This window comes from Schistocerca americana, chromosome 3 (assembly GCF_021461395.2).
Source record: "Schistocerca americana isolate TAMUIC-IGC-003095 chromosome 3, iqSchAmer2.1, whole genome shotgun sequence".
NCBI lineage: Eukaryota > Metazoa > Arthropoda > Insecta > Orthoptera > Acrididae > Schistocerca > Schistocerca americana.
In genome coordinates this window covers 313,307,975-313,329,878 of record NC_060121.1, presented here as the reverse complement: position 1 = coordinate 313,329,878, position 21,904 = coordinate 313,307,975, and the positions used below count along the sequence as shown (strand labels likewise).

The 21,904-nt window shown below is 39.8% G+C and overlaps 1 protein-coding gene across 1 annotated transcript in view; it reads right to left on the bottom strand.

Annotated features, from left to right (window-relative positions):
- Positions 1–3,984: 3,984 nt before the first annotated feature.
- Positions 3,985–21,904, bottom strand: part of LOC124605457 (nucleolar GTP-binding protein 1) — a 70,527-nt gene continuing 52,607 nt past the window's right edge. Inside the window, exons 9-13 of the mRNA XM_047137143.1 lie at positions 16,788–16,917; positions 16,286–16,485; positions 10,415–10,693; positions 4,364–4,498; positions 3,985–4,204 (exon numbers count right to left, since the gene is read on the bottom strand). Of these exons, the coding sequence (XP_046993099.1) occupies positions 4,049–4,204; positions 4,364–4,498; positions 10,415–10,693; positions 16,286–16,485; positions 16,788–16,917 (900 nt within the window). The 3' untranslated portion in view covers positions 3,985–4,048. The remainder of the gene's footprint in view (positions 4,205–4,363; positions 4,499–10,414; positions 10,694–16,285; positions 16,486–16,787; positions 16,918–21,904) is intronic.

Below are 21,904 nucleotides of genomic sequence, written 5' to 3'. Positions count from 1 at the left end.
CCGTCTACTTGTACCACACAGTCTCGTTTGCAGAATGAAATGGTACCAGTTGATGCACATGCAAATTTTCCATTGTGCATATTCTGTAATCCTGCATATTCGTATGTTGTTGGAGATGGAAACTTGCTCCCTCTGTCCACAGAATGGTCCCTGGTCATTTATCACCTGCTTCCATGCGAGCAACAAGTTACAGGGCAAACATTATGTCTTGCTGGCAGGCCAGCAGGAAGAAATTCCTGAAAACTGGCGATTTTCTATGTATATCAATGCAGGATGTTCTGCAGGATTTTATGTATCATGCTTGCAGCTTGCAGGCATGTCCGACATTCGGGCAATTCCCCATGCACTGTATGAATGCACAGCACCAACCCTTGAATGTTGTGGCCACATCCAAAGGACATTGGTTCAACTGCTTTCCTCTCTCTGCCACACTGCACTTCAAAAGAACATGTCTTTTTGAAGTTTGTAATCATTTTCTGCAGACTCTTAGCAGACATTGGACCAATGCCTTTTTTCATACCCTCGAGAGTCCAGAACTTCTGCAGGGTTACTGACGCACAGTCATCATTCTTGTAAAAGAGCTTTATGAGCAGTGCACGATCTGTCATGGAGAAATTCATGTTGGGCATTTCAGACACAAACTAAGGAACAACTGTGTGCTCCATGTCTATTCGTGTGCATATTCTGTTGCTTAGAGCACCACGACATTACCCACTGTGTCAATAATATGCTCTTCACACTTGATGTCATTCTAAGCAGTGGTTCTCTATCAACAATGTTTTGAACTGGAACTTTGTACTATGAAAGTAAGTACCTTGAACCAATGAAAATATAAGATATGTGTTTTTTATATGAGGATCATGGAACAAAAAGGAGTTTAGGCCCCTCTAGAGAAAGAGAAATACTGGTACACGTGTAATTTTAAATGGCCTATGGTCCAATTTAAATTAGTTGATATCAGATGTTTAAGGTGCAAAGTTATAACGCTGTGGCTGTAAGTACTGCCTTGTAGGAGTCCACAACAGTGTTCCATTCTCTGCAGTGGTAGAAAATCACTTTTAAGTCTCATCTTCTACAAAAAAGCTGAAATTTACATGTAGTAAACACCTCGATAGTGTTTTTTCGCACATAAAAATCTGTTCTCAATCTTAACACCTGAACTATATTTACATTCTTTAAACATATGATATTTTCCCGTCTGCAGAACAGCTTCAAACTTACATCTGATATATCGAAAACTGCCTTGCCACAGGGGATACACCAGTTCCCGTGAGATCACCGAAGTTAAGTGCTGTCGCATGTGGCAGCCACTTGGATGGGTGACCATTCAGCCGGCATGCGCTGTTGCCATTTTTCGGGGTGCAATCAGCCTCATCATGCTAATTGAGGAGCTGCTCGACCGAATAGTAGCGGCTCCGGTCAAAGAAAACCATCATAACGACCGGGAGAGCGGTGTGTTGACCACACGCCCCTTCTATCCGTATCCTCAGCTGAGGATGACACGGCGGTCGGATGGTCCCGATGGGCCACTTGTGGCCTGAAGACGGAGTGCTTTTTTTGTTCCGTTGATACAGGAATATCTCAGTCAATAACAGATCTTTCCAAAGTTGTGTATAGCATTGTGTAAAGTTTGGTAAACACATCTTGCTTTCAATTTTATCAATATTTGACTCATAATGATTATGAAGTTTAAAGTCTTTACCTCCTACAAAACAATGTAAAATTTTGAAATTTATGAATGGTATGGATCTCTACAGCATCTCAAAGCATGTCAAAACCATGTTCTTAATTTCAGTTATGGCAAGACTCTCATTTATTCTTGAAATGTATGAAATTATCACACATGGAAAAGATTGCTACTTAAGAACTTCCAGGCACAATACTTTGCACAGTGGATGTAGCAACACAGAGTCGACAATGCCTGGCTCCTATTGGTATATTTGCAGTTGGAGCAGACCAGCCTTTTAGATGTCAAATGCCAACTACTTTAAATCGGACTACAGGTATTAAGCTGCACAGCACTCGATCTTTTAAGCAGCAGTCTGAACACCAAGCTGGAATAATGTTGTGCACAAATTGACAGGAATAACCTGGTGAGTATAACCAGAAACTTTGAGGACTTCTGCACTTTGTGCAGTTGAATCGGCATGCTCATACGGTGCAAGATCCCATCCAACCAAAGCAGTAGATGCAGCTATTAATGAGACATGCTGCATAATTACAGGCTATCAACAGATCACATCTCAGGAGAAATTACATTGTCTTGCTGGAATCACTACTCCTGACATTTGACCAGAAATAGCAGTTGGAAAGCAGGAGGCCAAAACAACATCATCAGTAGGTCATCCTCTGGTTACCAGCAAGAACATTCACAACTAAAGTTGAGAAAGTGTTTTCTTAAAAGAGCTTAAAAAGATGGATTATATCTGAAGGATAACTCCTTCACAGTCAAACACAAGAGCAGACTTGCTGGAAGTCAGTTGATTGACTCAGTCTAGTGTCATGAGGAACAAAACTCATCTCCAGACATGAGGTCTTAGCGTATAGTCTGTTTCTGTGAATGTGGGGCTGAGCAAAGCTCAGCCCACATCTTGCAGTATCATCTATGCCCATTATCAGGTACCATGGAGGTCTTACCAAATTTGTCAACAGTTGAGATAAAGCTCTGGTCTGCAACTGTTCAATATTTGTGATGTTTACATTTTGTTCTTAGTTCGGTTGTGTATCTCCTTTTTTTATGTTCACTTCTGACATTAAATAAATGGATAGGGGTACAAAAAAACAGCTACTAGTTGTTACATTTGCGCACCATTTTGGTTGGTTCACCTCACCTACTGATGGCAGCACAAAACTGTCACAACAATGAGAGTGTAAGATATTTCCACATCAAATGGTTAGTAGCCCCTCATATAAGTTGCAACACACGATTAAGGGCCAAAGGTGCTCTTTTTTCATAAGCTTAGTAACTGAATGAGACAGTGCAATATTAACAAGGTGTGTCATTGGATAACTTTCCTCAAAGTTAACTGACACGAAGGAGATGCTCAAAAGGACATCCCCGTTTGTCTCGTGGCAAGTTAATACATTATAGGGGGATAAAATTGGTCTGCTACCTTCATGTGGTATCTCTTTAAAAACTTGATGTTCGTAAGGAGCTACCCTAGGCAGTCCTTTTTTTGCGTCTCAACATTCAAATTAAAAGTAATTTGTTGTTATATTTAGTTCTGACACTACTGAAGAATCCTCCAACAAAGTAAGAAATTTTGAAGCTAATGTCTTATTAGACAGACATTTAAACAAAAGCTCTAGTTCAATGGAAAAGTAAACGGTCTTAAAACACAAAGTTTTGAGGCCCAAAAAACTTCAAAATGCTATAGATGAAAATAGAAAGGACATGAAATGAACTGCTACTGGTTAAGACATTGGATTTGTAGTCGAAGATGAGATATGTTCAAATCTGCATCCAGCCATCCTGATTTAGATTTTCCATGCTTGAAGTCAACAAATTTCTTCAGGTGATTCCCTTTGCCATTCTATTTCAAACAAGTTAATGCTGGGTTTCTAATGGCTTCATTGTCAATGAGAAATTCAACTTGTAATTTTTTCGTTTTGTTTTGAAAGCGGAAGGCATGAGGCAAGAAATGAATGTTAACATTCGAGATAAGAGTACTGCTTACCATTGCTGAAATAGTACTGTGTCAGGGAAGTTACAGGGAAGTTACAGTAAATATCCCATTTTAGAAACTGTATATAGTTTCACTAAGAAGGTGGTCAATTTGAGTTATTGAAGGTGATACATATACATTAAGATAATCTGAAAACACTGGCATGAATCACATAAAAATAAACTATGTTTGTTAAGAAATTATGCGCATGCGCACACACGCTTCCGTGCATGTGCACACGTGCACTGTAGTAATACTGCCTCCACTGCTGTCTTCCAAGTCGGATTTTTTTAATCAGCAGCAATTTATTGAGAAATAATTAAGTCAAAACAGAACAACTTTTATTGCAGAAGCACTGCAAATTATTCTGAAATACAATCCTATTATCTTCTATCTGTTTTTCCAATTCCACGTTTTCCAGAAAACAAATGTTTTGGCATCTTATTTCCAATAAATCTGTCTGCTTCTCCTTTCAGCCCTTTCTTGTCTATCTTTTTCTTCAGAGCTTTGTGTGCAATCTTCTTCAGTTTCTCCTTCATCTGAAAATTAAACAGACATTTTTTTCGAACACACAAACACAGCAAGACTAATTCTCTTATAAATTAATGAGATATTGAGTTCACGGTTAACAAAATAGACATTTCAATAGAATTTTATCACAGAATTAGAAACACTGAGAAATTTGATTATGGACTTACAACAACATCCTTGACTCCCATTTCATCCCTCGGTGGTCTAGAGCTGCTTCTAGATAAACCTTCAGAGCTCAGTCTCATTCTTTTCGCTGGACGAGATGTAGATCGTGACCGACTACGTGTCTTTGTGAAGTGTGCCTGAAATTAAATTTGTCATTAAAATTTAAACATAAATCAAGCAATGTGTTAATATGGCTAAGGACACCAGCGACTCATGAGTAGAAGTGAACAATGCTTCATAAAGACTGTTATAAGAAATTCACTTCACTAATTTTTGGTGTTTTGGAAAGGTCCTGTGTAAATTGTAGTTACATTTATTGTCATGGGTAAAATTAAGTTCACATCAGGACAAACACGGAATATATGAAAATTTAGCTACAATCTGAATTTTTTTTTCTGGTACCACAGAGAGAGATTCTGAGTGAAAGGCAACACAAAGAGTGTTTCACAGAATGAAAGAAGTATGTGTGGCTGAAAATCAGATAATGATGAAGTTGTGCACAGAGTGCAATTATGAGAAGTATGTTCAAACAGTAGCTAAATACACTACTAGCCATTAAAATTGCTACACCACGAAGATGACATGCTACAGACGCAAAATTTAACTAACAGGAAGAAGGTGCTGTGATATGCAAATGATTAGCTTTTCAGACCATTCACACAAGGCTGGCACTGGTGGCGACACCTACAACGTGCTGACATGAGGAAAGTTTCCAACCCATTTCTCATATACAAACAGCAGTTGACCGGCATTGCCTGGTGAAACGTCGTCGTGATGCCTCGTGTAAGGAGGAGATATGCGTACCATCACGTTCCCGACTTTGATAAAGGTCGGATTGTAGCCTATCGCGATTGTGGTTTATTGTATTGCGACATTGCTGCTCGCGTTGGTCGCGATCCAATAGCTGTTAGCAGAATATGGAATCTGTGGGTTCAGGAGGGTATAAGCCTATCGCGATTGTGGTTTATTGTATTGCGACATTGCTGCTCGCGTTGGTCGCGATCCAATAGCTGTTAGCAGAATATGGAATCTGTGGGTTCAGGAGGGTAATACGGAGCGCCGTGCTGGATCCCAACGGCCTCGTATCACTAGCAGTCGAGATGACAGGCATCTTATCTGCACGGTTGTAACGGATCGTGCAGCCACGTCTCGATCCCTGATTCAACAGATGGGGAAGTTTGCAAGACAACAACCATCTACACGAGCGCCTGCAATGGTGTACTCAACGATGAGCCTGGGTGCACGAATGGCGAAACGTCATTTTTTTCAAATGAATCCAGGTTCTGTTTACAGCATCATGATGGTTGCATCTGTGTTTGGCGACATCGTGGTGAACGCACATTGGAAGCGTGTATTCGTCATCGCCATACTGGCGTATCACCCGGCGTGATGGTATGAGGTGCCATTAGTTACACATCTCGGTCACCTCTTGTTCGCATTGACGGCACATTGAACAGTGGACGTTACATTTTAGATGTGTTAGGACCCGTGACTCTACCCTTCATTCGATCCCTGCAAAACCCTACATTTCAGCAGGATAATGCACGACCGCATGTTACAGGTCCTGTATGGGCCTTTCTGGATGCAGAAAATGTTCAACTTCTGCCCTGTCCAGCACATTCTCCAGATCTCGCACCAATTGAAAACGTTTGGTCAATGGTGGCCGATCAACTGGCTCGTCACAATACGCCAGTCACTACTCTTGATGAACTGTGGTATCGTGTTGAAGCTGCATGGGCAGCTGTACCTGTACACGCCATCCAAGCTCTATTTGACTCAATGCCCAGGCATATCAAGGCCGTTATTATGGCCAGAGGTGGTTGTTCCAAGTACTGATTTCTCAGGATCTATGCACCAAAATTGCGTGAAAATGTGAGAGGAAAGTGGGGCTCATTCCCCCCCCCTCCCCTCCCCCCACAACTGTTATCCTCCCCCTCTGATGGTCATAGCTCTAGTTTTTCTTACGCTCATGGCCAAGGCACAGCATCTGCAATCTGCACTATAACAACAGGAAAACCAAACCTGTCCATGTATTTCGACCGTGCCAAATTTCTTCCCCTAATCTGTGAATGAAATTATTTTTGGTTCCACTTCTACACCACATGCCTTGTCAGGTCCATCTGTAGTGTTAAGTTTTATTGAAAGCTTAAGTACACCCAAAAAAAGAAAACGAAGACCATTTTGGGAAAAGCTGCCGAAATTATTGCAAATACAAACACTCCATTGAAAATGCTCCCAAATCCGCACCTTTTTTAACAATCAATTTTAGAGCACTGATACTTCATCTTCAGACATTTAGTGTGACATCTTTTAAATTTGTACATCCAAGATGAAGGCAAATTTTGCCAAAATAGATACAAATTTTGCCAAAAATAGATGCCACATTTTGAGTTTCGTATCTATAGATGAGTTAAAATGCAGGAAACAGTTTACTATACATAAGATAGTCACATGGATAATTTGCAAATCAAATACAACAAAAAAACATGGCCACAACAAAGGATTTTAAAACAGTTAAGTGTTGATTAGAGTACAAAATAAATCCAAGTTGTTCACTAAGATAGGGGTTCCCAAACTTTTCCTAAGATGGAACACCTTCAGAATCCTGTTACTGCCATGGAAAACCTTGTTTATTTTAAAGGTTAATAATGTTTTTAAAAAATGGGTAAAGTTGTTTTATTCAGTGATTACTCAATTTTAAATCATAGCTAATACCATAGACACCTAAAAAATTTTAAACAAATAATCAGTATCATCAAAATGTCAGTGGGTGGGTGGGGGACCAAACAGTACGGTCCTTGGTCAGTGACACACACACACACACACACACACACACACACACCATGTTGCTAACAGGTTTTTGTGAGCACTAATTCTCTTCCTGTGGTACAGAATTTGGGAGACCCTGCACTAAGGCATTATTACCTCAGTTGGAAGCCGAGGAAAGTTTTAGCAACAAAACATAATCCAAGTTGGAGAACCAGTCTATGCATTATTACAGTATTGAGTAAGGGAAAGGGGTGAGAACAGAAGTGCAAGGTGATCTGTTAGAAGTGCAACAGAATAAAGTTCACACAAAGATAAATGTATTAGAACTACTGATGTGAGCAGTTAGGAAAGAAGCACCAAGTTGGAGATAAGCAGTACTGGACACAAAATGAGAGTGGAAGGTGTGTGTGTCAGCAGGGGCAGGGGGGTGTAAATAGTGTAACATACTGGGCTCTGTCAGCAAAATTTAGGTAATTAGTATTTAAGGTAGACTGCGCAGAAACTCTGCTTCCACTACTGTATGTCTTGTATTATGAATCTGAATAAGATGGGGAGCAGACAATATAGAATTTATGTCCTGTTCCATTCACAAATGGTGTGAGAGAAAGATAACTCTGTATGTCTGTCTGCTCCTCATCTTATTCAGATTCATAATACAAGACACACAGTAGTGGCAGCAGAGCCTGCACAATCTACCTTAAATTCCAATTGCCTAAATTTACTCAAGAGAATATTATGAGAATGCAGGTGAGGAAGGAGCTTCTGACTCTGTAGAATTCACAAAGATGCCTTACAGTATACCACACTGTCATTTGACAGTCGACATATCAAACTTAACATGCAAACATGTGAAGAAATTTTTTCTGATAGAACCCAGTATGTTACACTGTTTACACAACCCCCCACCCCCCTCCTGCCGACAGACACCTTCCCCTCTCTCTTGGTGTCCAGTGCTGCTTTTACTTTACCTCCAACTTGGTGCTTCTTTCATTACTGTTCTCTCACCAGTAGTTTTAGTACATTTATCTTTGTATGAACTTTATTCTATTGCACTTTAGTTCCCACCGCATTTCCTTAGTCAGTTCTGTAAAATGACAATATAATGAAAATGTTACTCACTATACAGGGTGTCCCAGCTATCTTGTCCACCCAAAATATCTCTGGAACAATAACAGCTATTGGGAAACGACTTTCACTGGTATCAATGTGGGGCTGGGGCCCATGAATGTACATATTTGGAAACATTCTAAAACAAAAGCGTATGTGTTTTTTAACACAAACTTATGTTTTTTTTTAAATGGACCTCCTATATTTTTTCTTCAGCAATCCATAGCATGACAAAGCACATACACAATGGCATTGATTGCATCACAATATTCCAATTACATCCCGAGATATTGAGACACGAAGTTGATGCTTGAAACACCCGACAAGCGCTGCTAGCGCACGTCCTGAGGCTCAGGCGTGAACCCCACGCTGCCCGTAATCACGATGTGATTGACATGTGTAATCACACCTCCATACTTATCAAGAGGGACACTTACTTGTCAATCACACCGCGATTACGGGCAGCATGGGGTTCACGCCTGAGCCTCAGGACGTGCACTAGCAGCGCATGTCGGGTGTTTCAAGCGTCAACTTCGCGTCTCAATATCTCGGGATGTAATGGGAATACTGCGATGCAATCAACGCCATTGCGTATGTGCTTTGTCATGCTATGGACTGCTGAAGAAAAACTATAGGAGGTCCATTTAAAAAAAAAACATAAGTTTGTGTTAAAAAACACACAAGCTTTCGTTTTAGAATGTTTCCAAATATGTACATTCATGGGCCCCAGCCCTATATTGATACCGGTGAAAGTCGTTTTCCAATAGCTGTTATTGTTCCAGAGATATTCTGGGTGGACAAGATAGCTGGGACACCCTGTATAGTGGAGATGTTGAGTTGCAAACAGGCACAACAAAAAAACTGTTAAACCAGTAAGCTTTTGGCCACAAAGCCTTCTTCCAAATTAGACAACATACACAAACATACACTCACGAAAACACAGCTCAACCACATACATTACACATGACAGACCAGCCCGGCCTCAACAGCAAGAGACAGTGGCCATGAGCAGGCGAGTTGTTGAGTTTGTTTGTTTGTGTGTGTGTGTGTGTGTGTGTGTGTGTGTGTGTGTGTGTGTGTGTGTTAAATTCAGAAGAAAGTTTTTTTTATGGAAAGCTTACTTGTTTAGCGGTGTTTTTGTTGTGGCTGTGCAAGACTTAAAAATCTCCCATATGTGGTGAGTAGCAATCTATCCTTTTCATCATATAGTTGAGAAGCTGAGTTGCAGACAGGCACAATGAAAAGACTGTGAAACAAGTTAGCTTCCAACCAAAAAGGCCTTATTCAGAATCAAACACACACACACACACACACACACACACACACACACACACACACACACACACACAGAGGGTGGGGAAGGGGGAGGGGGAGGGAGGGGGGAGGGAGGGGGGAGGGAGGGGGGAGGGAGGGAGGGGGAGGGAGGGAGGGGGGAGGGAGGGAGAGGGAGGGAGGAGGGAGGGAGGGAGGGGGGAGAGAGAGGGAGGGGGGAGGGAGGAGGGAGGGAGGGAGGGGGGGGGGAGAGAGAGAGAGAGAGAGAGAGAGAGAGAGAGAGAGAGAGAGAGAAGTGCACGCACGCTCGACCGCAGTCTCTGGCTGCCAAAAGCTAACTTGATTGACAGTCTTTTTGTTGAGCCTATCTGTGATTCAACATCTCTTCTATAGCAATCTATCCTTTTCATAATATTGTCATTATTCCCTCCTGGATTTTCCATTGTGATTTAATCTATACTTTTCATGGATTTTCAATTGTTTGGTTGAATGAAACAGATATATTACTAACAACCAGTGTCATTGCGGCAACACTTTTTTTGCTTGTAATACAGCACTCAATAATAAATTCTGAATAACATACAGGGCTGAAAATAGAAAAGAATGAGCAAATATGACAACGTGTTTAATTTCTGAAGATTATGTTAAGCACTGCTAGACCTAATAACATCCCGCATCTATGCAAATGGTAAAAGAAGCACAGCTGAACAGCACTGTTTGAAAACATAGGATTCGGAAAAGATTTTTAAATACTGTTATGAATAATGCGCCAACATTAAAAACAGCCACAGGAATGAGATACTTGATGCTCACATTTAATAAAAAAAGTACCTCTCCTCTATCTTTTAAAAATAGTACTCATATATTTTTAATATCATAGCAACTAATAAATTCCTTGTATTTACCTCCTCTGTGCCACTCATGTCAACTCCTAATTCTGACATTTCAGCTCTCAAACGGGAAACACTACGATCACGTGCTCGAGCAGCTGTAGTGCGTGGCATTACTGGCTTGGTAGAGTTCTTCAGAATTGCTGCCTCTTGTTTCATGATGGCCTTCTTATCACGAATCTGTTTTGCTAGTGCCTTGATCTCTCTCATAGTTTCATCAAGCTCAATCTTTGGAACCACATACATGCCAGCCTCTTCTCGTAGAGCTTCTTCCTTCTCCAGTTCTTCCAGTTTCTGCAAGAAATTAAAACTCAACTATATTTCTAATGACTCTTCATTTTCAAACTAGGCAATGTTATTCTAAACAAATGAGAAATGTGTATTACACATTAAAAATCAGCAATAACAGAGAAAAATATTTTGGGTAAGTCAAAAGCGCAGCACATTTACTTTATTATATTTCTGAGCCTCAGGTCACACTAATTTGTATGACCTGAGATTGAAAAATACAATGCAAAAATTTCATTTACAGAACAGTCACTGGGCTCAGTACAAGAATATTTCCCTTTTGTGTTAGTGTTACGTAGCACCACTGAAGCACATTAGTCAAAATGAATCATTTTTCTGGCTCCTCCAAAATACACAATACATGACAACCCAATTCAATTTTTACTATGTGAATATATTATTTCAGTCTTTCAATTTGTATTCTTGTAATCGTTTCCACAGTTCAAAATCTCTACTGGTCAAACATTTCACTGTGGAACAACACATTATCAAAGAAACAGGTGTATTTTCCCATTGCATAAATTCACATTCTCATTTTCTCCATGTACTAGCTTTTCATCTGCTCTCCACATACAAATAGATCTGAAGAAAGTGGAAAAACTATACATTCTAAGAACCATGGCGAGAGAATTTGTTTATACTGAACTAAATTTAAAAGATAAATAAATAAAAACCTACAACTTTTTATATATTATGAACATTATCCTTTCTCCTTCAGCTTTCACAATAATAATCATTATCTGGCTATCTTTACAGATAATTAATTTTACTATAAACCCTAATAATTGATACCCACTTTCAATTGTATACAATACAGCTTTCAAATACCAATGTTTATACAACAAGCATGAAACTGTAACTGAAATCATAAATCGATATTTTATTTTTCACATTAGCATTTAAAATATTGTCATAGTTGTTCCACCAAAGTTAGAATGGATGTCTAACTGTTCAGTTATTTCCTTAGTACTTTTAGTATTCAGTCTCATAGTCTCATATAAACCTTTCCATTCCAATGAATCTGCGAACAAAATTCACACAAGATCCAGAGTGATTTATGTACAGACATCTGCCAAAACTTTTTACTTAGACGGTCAACTTTTGCCCTTGTGTTCTGGTTATGTGGAGTAAAAGTGTTTCTATGTATCTGTGACGAAGGATACAGTATTGTCCAAATGTTATAGCCAACATGTGATATGACTCTTTATGACATATTTGAAGTGTCGGGTATTCTGCCATGCATCAGCATTTTTCTTGCACAGTGTTTTGATAACATAACTCATCGTCATCATCAGTTGCTACCTGAGACTACTACTCAAGTAATTTAATTAAGGGTAGAGCCCCTCCACACCCACACCATCATGATGGCCAATACAAAAGATTTACTGCCATTCTGTATATTGGTTAGTTTTCACTGAGTGAGGTATCGCAGTATGTGGGTACTGTGATGTTTGCGTGCATCTGGTTATGATTAACCATTAATACGCACTCATATGGTGATAGACAAGGTCCTCAAGTGGAACGGGTCCAGTATTTATACCTGCAGTCTTCCCCCTCCATAGTTGGTTCCAGGCATTTCCTCTGTAGTCTATGCCCACTGGACACACTCTTAGGCATTCCATCTTTGCTCTGGTGCGCCTGCCAGTGTGCTGGCATTGGTGCAGTTGTAGGTGTTCCCTCTGCTGTTTGCATCCAATGGAAGCGATCTGAGGCGTTCCACCTTTGGTTCGGTGCGCCTGTTGCTCTGTCTGGTGTTGTTCCCATGTCCAGTGCGCCTGTTGCTCTACCTGCTGTTGTTTTCTATGTCCACACTATCAGTTCTTGTTTTTGTGAAGTGCTCCTGCTGCCCTGTTCTGTTTTCAGCGATTTCAGTGCAGAATCCCAGCATCTACTGAGATGATATCCAGTGTCACAGTTCTTGAGGTTTTCCATCAGTTTTATCTCTACTGACTCACTTTTAATACTCTCCCTGTATAGGGGGGTCAGTGCCTGAACCCTTGTTTCATCATAATTCATGGAATGATTGAGTATCAGACAATCCCTGGCAATGGCTGATTTAGTTGCCTGTCTTAGTCCGGTGTTCTCTGATGTTCTCTGCATCTGGTGTCTACTATCCTGGTTGTTTGGCCGATGTATGACATGCCACATTGGCAAGGTATGTGGTTAATTCATGGTTTTCGTAGTCGCAGGTCATCCTTCACATTCCCCAGTAGTACTCTAAGCTTTCTAGATAGACAGAACACACATTTTATGTTGTGCTTTCTGAGAATATATGGTGAGTAACACTCTATCCTTTTCATAATACAGTGAAATCCATTTTTTATTTTTTCGTGTGGTCCAGACTTAAAAATGCAAGATTGATGAAAATGCAGAATCGAGGAAAATGTTAACCCCCCCCAAATAAGAGTAAAAACACACGTACTTGGCACATTTGATTAAAGATTGCGATGCTCTCCAAAACTTAGATTTTATTCAAAGTGAAGGAAATTAAATGTGCAATACAATGTTTATAGAATAAGTCGTGGTAATGGATTTTATCATTTTTAAAACGTCACAGATGTGTGACAGCAAGTAAAAACTCATAAAAAGTTGAAATCGGTATCTAGTACAATGTAATTGAGCTATTTTCCAACATGCTATGACCACAAATTATACATTCAAAATGTATGTTTTTGAGAGATCATCTTTTGTACTCACCCAGGAAAAAAAGCAGAAATAGATGAACAAGTTGAATGAAACCAAAAACATCACAGTAGCTAAGTGGTTAAACCATAAGTATATAGAATGAGATTTTCACTCTGCAGCGGAGTGTGCGCTGATATGAAACTTCCTGGCAGATTAAAACTGTGTGCCCGACCGAGACTCGAACTCGGGACCTTTGCCTTTCGCGAAAGGCAGAAGTAAAGCTGTGAGTACTGGACGTGAGTCGTGCTTCGGTAGCTCAGTTGGTAGAGCACTTGCCCGCGAAAGGCAAAGGTCCCGAGTTCGAGTCTCGGTCGGGCACACAGTTTTAATCTGCCAGGAAGTTTCATAAGTATATATGTGGACATCTGCTTAATGACAAATTTTGTCACCATTACAGTTATTTTTTAATGCTTTTCTTAGAAGCAACACCTCATATGTTCACCACTGTTAAAGTGTTATTTTAGGCTTGATGAGAGAAACATACAAAATTGACATTACCAACTTCTTAGAAGTCAGCTTAGTGAATTTCTGTACACTGTTTAGAATGGAAATTTGAAGGAAAACTCAGATGCTACAGTTTCGCTTCATGCCCTGTATCACTACTGCCAATCTTTATGATCCACAGTGTGTGGTGCAAAGCACATATGTGAGTGGTGTATGTAGTTGTTGGAACTGTATTGTGTCATATTTGAACAAGGAAGTCTTTACAATGTGCTGTTGCAAAACCATTGCTCTATTTCCATGTGAAATCTCTGTCATAGCACATCATCTGCACAGAAAGTATATTTTCAGTACTTCATAAAATGCTTCCATCCCTACCAGCACTCTGGTCATTGAAGGGCCACTCCCCCTCTCCATACATCCAGTAGGTGAGGTCATTTTACATGTGTTAGTGTGGTGTGATGGTTGCACTGGCTATTGATTGACTTGACGAGTCGCCAGCCAATAAGAGTTCACTAGCCAGAAATGAGCAATGTTTACTCAATTATGACCGAGTATATTCTTTGAGAATTGGTGTCTGAATTTAAAAGGCTGATGATTGATATTGTTGCTGAATACAGTACATCGGAAATACATGCGAAATGATGAGACTGAGTTATAAGTGACACAAGAAAAGCTGGGCCCCTTTGTCACGTATTGGCTCGGTCCAGAGTACTTCGCACCGGCTGTCTTGTTTCTCCATTACTGCTGCAACCTAGCAATAGTTATATCTTAAGAGCGTGGTGAAACTACATGTTGCATGTTGTTTTGGCAACACCGATTGTGGATTATGTCACCATTTCCTCTCTCACGTCTCCCCTCTACACAATGACCTAAAATACCTGTGTTGCAAACCATCTGTCGTTTCTACCACCTATAACAGAAAGTTTCATATCAGCGCACACTCCGCTGCAGAGTGAAAATCTCATTCTTGATTATACATGTTTTCCTCTTTAAAATGCTCCTTAATATTGCAGCTAAAATGAAACACCTGCATCCATCATTTTGTTGTCATTTTATTATATTGTAACCAGTTTCGGTGGTGACTCGCTACACCTTCTTCAGGCTTTTACATTGAATATATGATCCCGGGTCGTCTGCTTTGACCCGTGACGTAAGGGTGTTGTCGTGTGTGACGTCATGATGGTGCGGAGTTTGGTTTGAGTGTGGCTGTCTCCAGTTCTGTTTTATTTTATTTTATTTACTTTTCTGATCTGTTCGTTCTATCTCGTGAGTTTTTTTTTTTAATTTAAAAATACTTATTACTTATTTTAATTATCTGTTTCCTCCAATTTCTGTTTTAGTTTATTATATTTATCTTTCTGATCTGTTCGTTCTATCCTGTGAGATTTAAAAAAAAAAAAAGACAAAAAACACTAATCAGCTACTGAAGCATCTGTATCTTGTATGGGTTGCAGGTGTTACGACCCCTGCAGAGGTGGGTGGGTATTCATGCATGGCTGTCTTCACTTACACGTTGTAGTTACGCAAGGCGTCTAAATTTGTTTATATTTAGTTTGCCCCCACCCAAAACTCCCCATTTCCCGCGCTTGTCATTAGGCTTCTTGTGGAAAGTGTATGTGTGTGTGTGTGTTTTTGTTTCCGCCACATTTGTGAAGTCATGGGTCAAAGCAGATGGGCGGGATCGGACGCTTCCGTATTTCCATGATCCCATCAGTAGGCAATATTTGTGAACTGGCTTCCAAACAATACTGTAACAGTGATGATGTATCTGCAAGCATCAACTATGAGCTCAAGTTAGAGAAGTTTATGGCTGCAGACACAACACCACTTTAACAGTATCCTGCAGAAGCCAGTTATAGATGTTGGCTGCTGATGGGATCATGTGTACGATCTGAATCCAACCCTACAGCATCAGTTAAGGCCTGAAGATGTTATATTGAGCCACCAAAACTGGTTGCAGTATAATAAAATAACATCAAAACAATGGCTGCAAATGTTTCATTTTATTACATAAGCGAAAGGCCGAAATCCCGTGGACCATCAATTGCAAGGATGACCACAGAAAAAAAGAAATAAATAAATATATGGCTTTTTGCCTCAACATACACACATTGCAGCAAAAACCACTTTTCAAGATTGATGACGTATTACTACATTCGCAAAAAACACACCATCACATGAACATTAACACAAAAGACAGTGCTAATCCCAAAATGCAGCACAAACTGTGTATGATAGTACCAGCAAAATGACATGACTGATGGTGTTTCACAAGGTAATGTTATTACAGCAAATCATCTTACCCCCCCCCCCCCCCCCCCCACACACACACACACACACACACACACACACACACACACACACACACACACACTCTTTCACCACACCGTAGGTCCAATCTTAACCATAAACCTAATTTTCATAACATTCTTCGCATCTGTATTTACATATTAATGAAAAATCAAGTACCTTAAATATTTCAGGATCAATATAGTCAGCAATATTATGCCCTTCCCAGATTTCAGGAATAATATCATACTTGTATTCTTCAGGAAGGTCATAATTCTTCTTCAGATCCAATACATAATCATCACCTTCCTCTTCTTCAATTTCTCTCTCAAGTTTTCGTTTACGAGAAGCATTCTCTTGTCGTCGCTTTAACACATTTTCTGAAAATACGAAAAATTATATTGCAACTTAAACAGTTAATGGCAAACAAGTAGAGGTTACAATAATCAGCAGTCTTTGGAGGCCAAGTTTTGCTATCTTCATGGCCAATATTGGTCCAAGAATTTGTAAGCATGTATGACGCAAACAACATTTCATTAGAATGAAATTTTCAATCTGCAGCAGAGTATGTTTTGGTACAGAACATTTCATTAACCATATCATTACTCTATGCTGTCACAAATCTTTCTACATAAATTAAACTATCTACAAATGCAAATTGCAATAAAGCAATGGACATCACCTGGTATAAAAGGCACTCTATTTGAATCTCTCTGTGATGGCATGGCAACATGTATCCTGTTGAGAATGCCATCTACCTTCTTCGTACGGACCTTCATTTCAAGCCTATATGAAAGAAGCTTCTCACAGGCCTAGAACAGAATGAATTTTTTTTTTTTTAGGAAACTTGTTTTTTACACTCAAAGAAAAAAGTGATTACCATATTATATTCAAGGACATGGGACTCAATTATTCTGGCAATAACAGTAAGTTTTCAAGGCAGGTCTTACTGAATGACTTATGATTTCCCATATAAACTTGAGATGAATCACCAAACAGATGAGTGTCCTAAACCGACCACCACCACCACCACCACCACCACCACCACCAATGCCTCACAGAAATAATTCTTTTGTGCCTTCTCTACTTTTTACAATGTTGAAAATTTCCATATAACTGCAATGATCAATTTGTTATTTTCTCAATCACAGTGCATTTTGGAGACTTTGTGGTAAATTAAATCAACCTTTATCGGAGAGCATGCAAGAAACTGGGTGAGTATTTTTATTTCAAATGATATTTTATACACTAGTAAGTCAAATTTTTGCTGTACTGAACATGGACTTGATACCTCAATCTTAATTCATTCTCATAGTATGTGCTGTGTTGATGTCAAAAATTCTGAAAAAAGCTTAATTGACCTCACAGATTAGGAAGTCACAAAATAAGAAGGTTATCTTATTTCCAATTTAGCATTGCCCCTGGCACTAGTAGGATGTAATGCCTATGTTTTGTGCAACAATTACTGCTTCCTGTCTTTGTACAGGAAATTTGGTGAGGGATCTAACCTAACCTAACCTACCCAACCTAACCTAACCTACCCAACCTAACCTAACCTAACCTAACCTGGTACTTTCATAAAAAAAGACCTTTTGGACCAGTTTCCATAGCAAACAGATTGCATTATATAGTATTAAATGAAAGTATCAAAATGTAATTCGCAAAGTACTCCACTTCTACCACATATTGATAACTGAATAAGCATTACAGTCACATTCTCTCAATGAGAGACCATGCTCATGTAATACAATTGAGTTAGCCATGCTAAAATCTAGTAACTGCTCTAATTCTGCAAAATGAAACATGAGAAATGCACACGGTAAATCATTTTTTTGAAATAATTTTACATACTATGAGTAGCTCTCTGAATTGATGTTAAGATACAATTTTGCACATGGAATTCACTTTACAGAATAAAGAAATGAATTAAATTTTAAAAAATTTTAGAAATACAACAGCTATAACAATAGAGAAATTTTCAAACAATATGACTGCAAATGCAATGTTAGCCAAACGATCTAACGAATACTAAATTTTGGTGTCACTCTTCATCTTCCAACAAATACTGATATGAGGACCAGTGAATGCCTCTTATTTATGGATGCTACCAGCTAAGCTCTGCTTGGGGCCCAATTACTGACCACAATACACTGCATGCACGTGCAGACATTCTAAACATGCCAGGCTTCAAGAGCAACTCCTCAAATCACTACATAAGCTTGTCCTGTGGCACTGAGAAAGCGACAGACAACTCCCCGGCACTGTCTGTATAACGGTTACACAGACAGCATCTCAAAATTTTACCAGGTGAAATGATATTCACTGAAATGTCACACCTTTTAAAGGCTTACTCAGCTAGAAATCTAAGAACTTCACAGCAGTTCAGCTTTCTAGAAAAGCAATAGTGTTGTCCTTGGGCATCTTCATTTCAGGTGCTTTTAGGGAAACAACAGAAATCTGATCCAGGACTGTTGCACTTCAAATTTTCAGTGCAGCTGCTTCCTACTACAAACCCACCACCTCAGTTCTATGCTACTCACTTGCCTGAGAGGTACTTAGTTGGAAAATGGTATTCATCTGTTGGTGGCACAAGAAGTTTTTTTACCAAACAGTAGCAAAGATAGGTGATAGGTGCATGAACGCAAGCATGCACACCTGCCTTCCACACACCTAACCATATGGGGAATAATATATATAAAATTGTTAGTGTTGGAAACCTGAGAATGCTCCTCCATATGGCAAAAGACATCAAATACCCCTCCTGACGAAGAAAAAAAGTTAAGCACCAAGAAGACATGGTCAGATGTAACAGTTTGTCGGTTCATGTGAACAGACAGCTTGTTGGCTGTCATGCCTAAATAGAGTGCAGCACAGTTTTATCACGACTCAGCATCTCCGCTATGTGGTGAGTAGCAACTTTTCTTCTCTGGTATTGTTACATTCCATCCTGGATTTTCCATTGTTTAATGTTGTTACTAAGTATGGTAGAGAACATAAGGGGCGTAGACAGTGTTAGATGTTGAATGGTTACTGTGAAGGACTTTGAAATGCCACAGACTCATCTGAGGCAGAGCTATCGGCACCTGACAGAGTTTCAAAGGGCCTTGTTGCAGGTCTGGATTCAGCTGGCTGGTGAAACCATGAAGCAAATTTCTGCTGAATTCAGATGTAATGGCGACCTGATGGTCTGCATGATAGCTTGAGGGCAGGTATACTTGTCATCAAGGATTCAGTTGACCATGTCTGACTACTGTAAAGGAGGCTCAACCACATTGTGAACCAATCACACTGTAACCCCTCTGCTTCTGCCATTCGAGAACAAGTAACGAACTCCCCGCAACATTCCACACCATTGGTTGGAGACCAGCAGCAACTGGACTCTGGAATTACCATTCCAGGCACAGACTGCAGTTAACACCACAACGCAAATATCTGTGTTTGGAGTGGTGCCATGAACAGAAAGCAAGGAATGTTGATGAACTGAGTCCTATTGTGTTCAGCGATGTATTGCAGTTGTGCACTGCCTGGATGTCCATCTTCGTCGCGTATGGTGGACCTGGTGAGAGATCCCTTTCTTCCAATGTTTTGGAGAGGCACAGTGGTGTTACTCCTGAAGTCATGGTGTGTGTGAAGCCATGGAGTTGACTTCAGGCCATAGGTGATGGTGACTGAGGAAACTAACAGCATAACAGTACATCAAGGATATCCTGCAACCTCATGTGTCACCTCTGTCACATTATCGTGGTGCCATTTCTCGTCACAACAATGATCGCTCATACACAGCATGTGTCTGAACTGCCTGTATGACGCTGAGGCACTCTTATATCCAGCAAGTTTGCCAGCTCTGTCCATGAGAAAACACAGGAGAACAGCCAGTATTCAGTGTATCAAGGGTAAGTTACAATAGTTGTGCACCAGCTTGCTACAGGAGAGGAACAATGGCTTTATGACACCCTTCCTAACCGAAACAGTGCATGCATTTATGCCACAAGGGGTGCAACATCATTCTGATAAGTGGGCTCATACTGCCAAGTTCTTTGTACTTTTGACTCAGCACCATTATCACTGAAATAACATCACATACCCTCTCAACTTGTGAAGTTTCATTACATTTCGTCATCTGTTTCTGGATGCTTTATTTTCTTTCGCCATGCAGCATAGTTAGAGTACATGAAACTAATTGGAGATGGGTTCAGAAAGTCACCTCTGACAAGAGAAATACTTAAAACATAGTGAAAGCAATACTTCACAAATAAATGAAGTGTGCAGCATTGGGTACTTTCCATTTGACCAATTATTAGGTCTTCCTTCCATTCAATGTAGGGTAAATAATCGGTTGAACACCTCTGTGCACATTGTAACTAATCATAATTAGACTCTTAAAGGATAGTGTGAGTCTACCCCCATGTGTCCGGCAGTTCTGTTTCTACATCCACATCAACATGGATACTCTGCAAATCACATGTAAGTGCCTGGCAGAGGGTTCACTGAACAACCTTCACAATTCTCTATTATTTTCGTACAGTCCACGGAAAGAATGAACACAGTAAGAGCTCTGATGTCTGTTATTTTATCATGGTGATCGTTCCTCCCTATGTAGGTTGGTGTTAACAAAATATTTTCGCATTTGGAGGAAAAAGTTGGTGATTGAATTTTGTGAGAAGATTCCATCGCAACGAAAAAAGCCTTTCTTTTAATGATGTCCAGCCCAAATCCTGTATCATTTCTGTGACACACTCCCATATTTCACAATAAAACAAAACATGTTTCCTTTCTTTGAACTTTGTGATGTACTCCGTCAGTCCTATCTGTTAAGGATCCCACAGTACTGTAAAAGAGGGTTGACAAGTGTAGTGTAGGCAGTCTCCTTAGTAGGGCCTGTTACATTTTCTAAGTGTCCTGCCAATAAAACGCAGTCTTTGGATAGCCTTCGCCACAATGTTTTCTGTGTGTTCCTTCCAATTTAAGTTGCTCGTAATTGTAATACCTAGGTATTTAGTTGAATTTGCAGCTTTTAGATTAGACTGATATATTGCGTAACCAAAGTTTAATGAGTTCCTTTTAGCACTCATGTGGATGACCTCACACTTTTCGTTATTCACGGTTAACTGCCACTTTTCACATCATTCAGATATCTTTTCTAAATCGTTTTGCAGTTTGTTTTGATCTTCTGATGACTTTATTAGTCGATAAATGACAGCGTCACCTGCAAACAACCGAAGACGGCTGCTCAGATTGTCTCCCAAATTGTTTATACAGATAAGGAACAGCAAAGGGCTTATAACACTACCTTGGGGAATGCCAGATATCACTTCTGTTTTACTCAATGACTTTCCGTCAATTACTACAAACTGTGACCTCTGTCAGGAAATCACAAATCCAGTCACATAACTGAGGCGATATTCCATAAGCACGCAATTTCACTAAGAGCCGCTTGTGTGGTCCAGGTCAAAAGCCTTCTGGAAATCCAGAAATACGGAATCGATCTGAAATCCCTTGTCAATAGAACTCAACACTTCATGTGAATAAAGAGCTAGTTGTGTTTCACAGGAAAGATGTTTTCTAAACCCTTGTTGACTGTGTGTCAATAGACCATTATCTTTGAGGTAATTCATAATGTTCTAACACAATATATGTTCCAAAATCCTGCTGCATATCGAGGTTAACAATTTGGGCCTGTAATTTTGTGGATTAATCCTACTACCTTTCGTGAATATTGGTGCGACCTGTGGAACTTTCCACTCTGCACAGGCATGCTTGACAATCTGTATTTCAGGATGTCGGAAGATTACTAGATTG